Genomic DNA, 1,225 nt, shown 5'->3' with positions numbered 1-1,225 from the left:
CCCCAGACGCTTAGCCCCTCCTAAAACGCTTAGCTCCACCCCACACGCTTAGCAACCCCAAGGAAATTAAGAACAATTCAGAAGGTGATTCTTTGCAGTGATGTTTCTAAAATAATTAGTTTAGTAAAATAATTTTTTGATAATTTTGTCTTTAGATTCACATTTTTCCAGGAACCAAAACAGATTTATTTTTGGATCAACATTTAGCCAAACTTACTAATTAATATCTTAGAAAAATTGTTTCAGTTAGTTATGAAAACGGTGATTAAGTTGATGCTCTTATTTTGAAATGTAAGCTGAAGCTCTGGGAGTTATGAAGACGTTGCTAAAGTCGGTCCAGCTGATAAAATCTGTCTGCTGTTATTATATCTAACTGCTTAATAAGTTACAACAGAAAACTAAATAAATAAATGAAAGTCTGATGCTAACGACAATTAAGCAGAAAAAACCTCAAATGACGGTCATTAATTTTGTCCAATCGAGTTCTTGAGACGCCTTTTATTGGAAAAGCCAAAGAGGCCAAGCGTTGGCTGAGAGTAGGGAGTCATTAGAGGGAAGCAACTTTTAAAAAAAGCAACAAATCTACAGACTTGTTTCTTTAGAGTTTTTGAGGCAGCTGTTGGCGCCGCGGCTTCAGGAGAAGATGCTGAGTTTGAATCTGTGGATTCCTGAACAGGCATGAAGCTTCTCCAAGTTCCCTCCTTCCGTCATTAAAACCCGTTAGCTGGAGGAACTAAACAACCCTGATGGACCTGACCAGGTTACCGTTCAGGTGGAAGCCCCGTTAAGCTGTTTGCTCGTTCTTTTCTCCAGATCTGCTGACCGTGAGCGAAACGGCCAACGAGCCTCCGCAGGACGAAGGGAACTCCTTCAACTCCCCCCGTAACCTGGCCATGGAGGCCACCTACATCAACCACAACTTCAGCCAGCAGTGTTTACGCATGGTAAGCCCCGCCCCCGGCCCCGCCCCCTGGCTCACGGCTTCACGCTGACGACCAATCACGTTTCATCCTCTGCGTTCAGGGCGGAGAGAGACACAAGTTCCCCAACCCAAACCCGTTTGTGGAGGAGGACATGGACAAGAGCGAGGTGGCGTCTGTGGCGTACAGGTAGCGACCGGAGCGGTTCTGATCCGCTGTGTGGCACCGGAGCGGTTCTGATCCGCTGTGTGGTACAGGACCGGTTCTGATCCGCTGTGTGGTACAGGACCGGTTCTGATCCGCTG

General features: G+C 46.4%; 1 protein-coding gene across 1 annotated transcript in view; it reads left to right on the top strand.

Annotated features, from left to right (window-relative positions):
• eif3d (eukaryotic translation initiation factor 3, subunit D) overlaps positions 1–1,225 on the top strand; it is a 9,860-nt gene that overhangs the window by 5,898 nt on the left and 2,737 nt on the right. Inside the window, exons 8-10 of the mRNA XM_008417214.1 lie at positions 53–84; positions 790–944; positions 1,024–1,109. Of these exons, the coding sequence (XP_008415436.1) occupies positions 53–84; positions 790–944; positions 1,024–1,109 (273 nt within the window). The remainder of the gene's footprint in view (positions 1–52; positions 85–789; positions 945–1,023; positions 1,110–1,225) is intronic.

The sequence above is a fragment of the Poecilia reticulata genome, linkage group LG8, assembly GCF_000633615.1.
Source record: "Poecilia reticulata strain Guanapo linkage group LG8, Guppy_female_1.0+MT, whole genome shotgun sequence".
Lineage (NCBI taxonomy): Eukaryota > Metazoa > Chordata > Actinopteri > Cyprinodontiformes > Poeciliidae > Poecilia > Poecilia reticulata.
The sequence above is the reverse complement of the archived record's forward strand: the minus strand, read 5'-3'. Positions and strand labels throughout refer to the sequence as shown.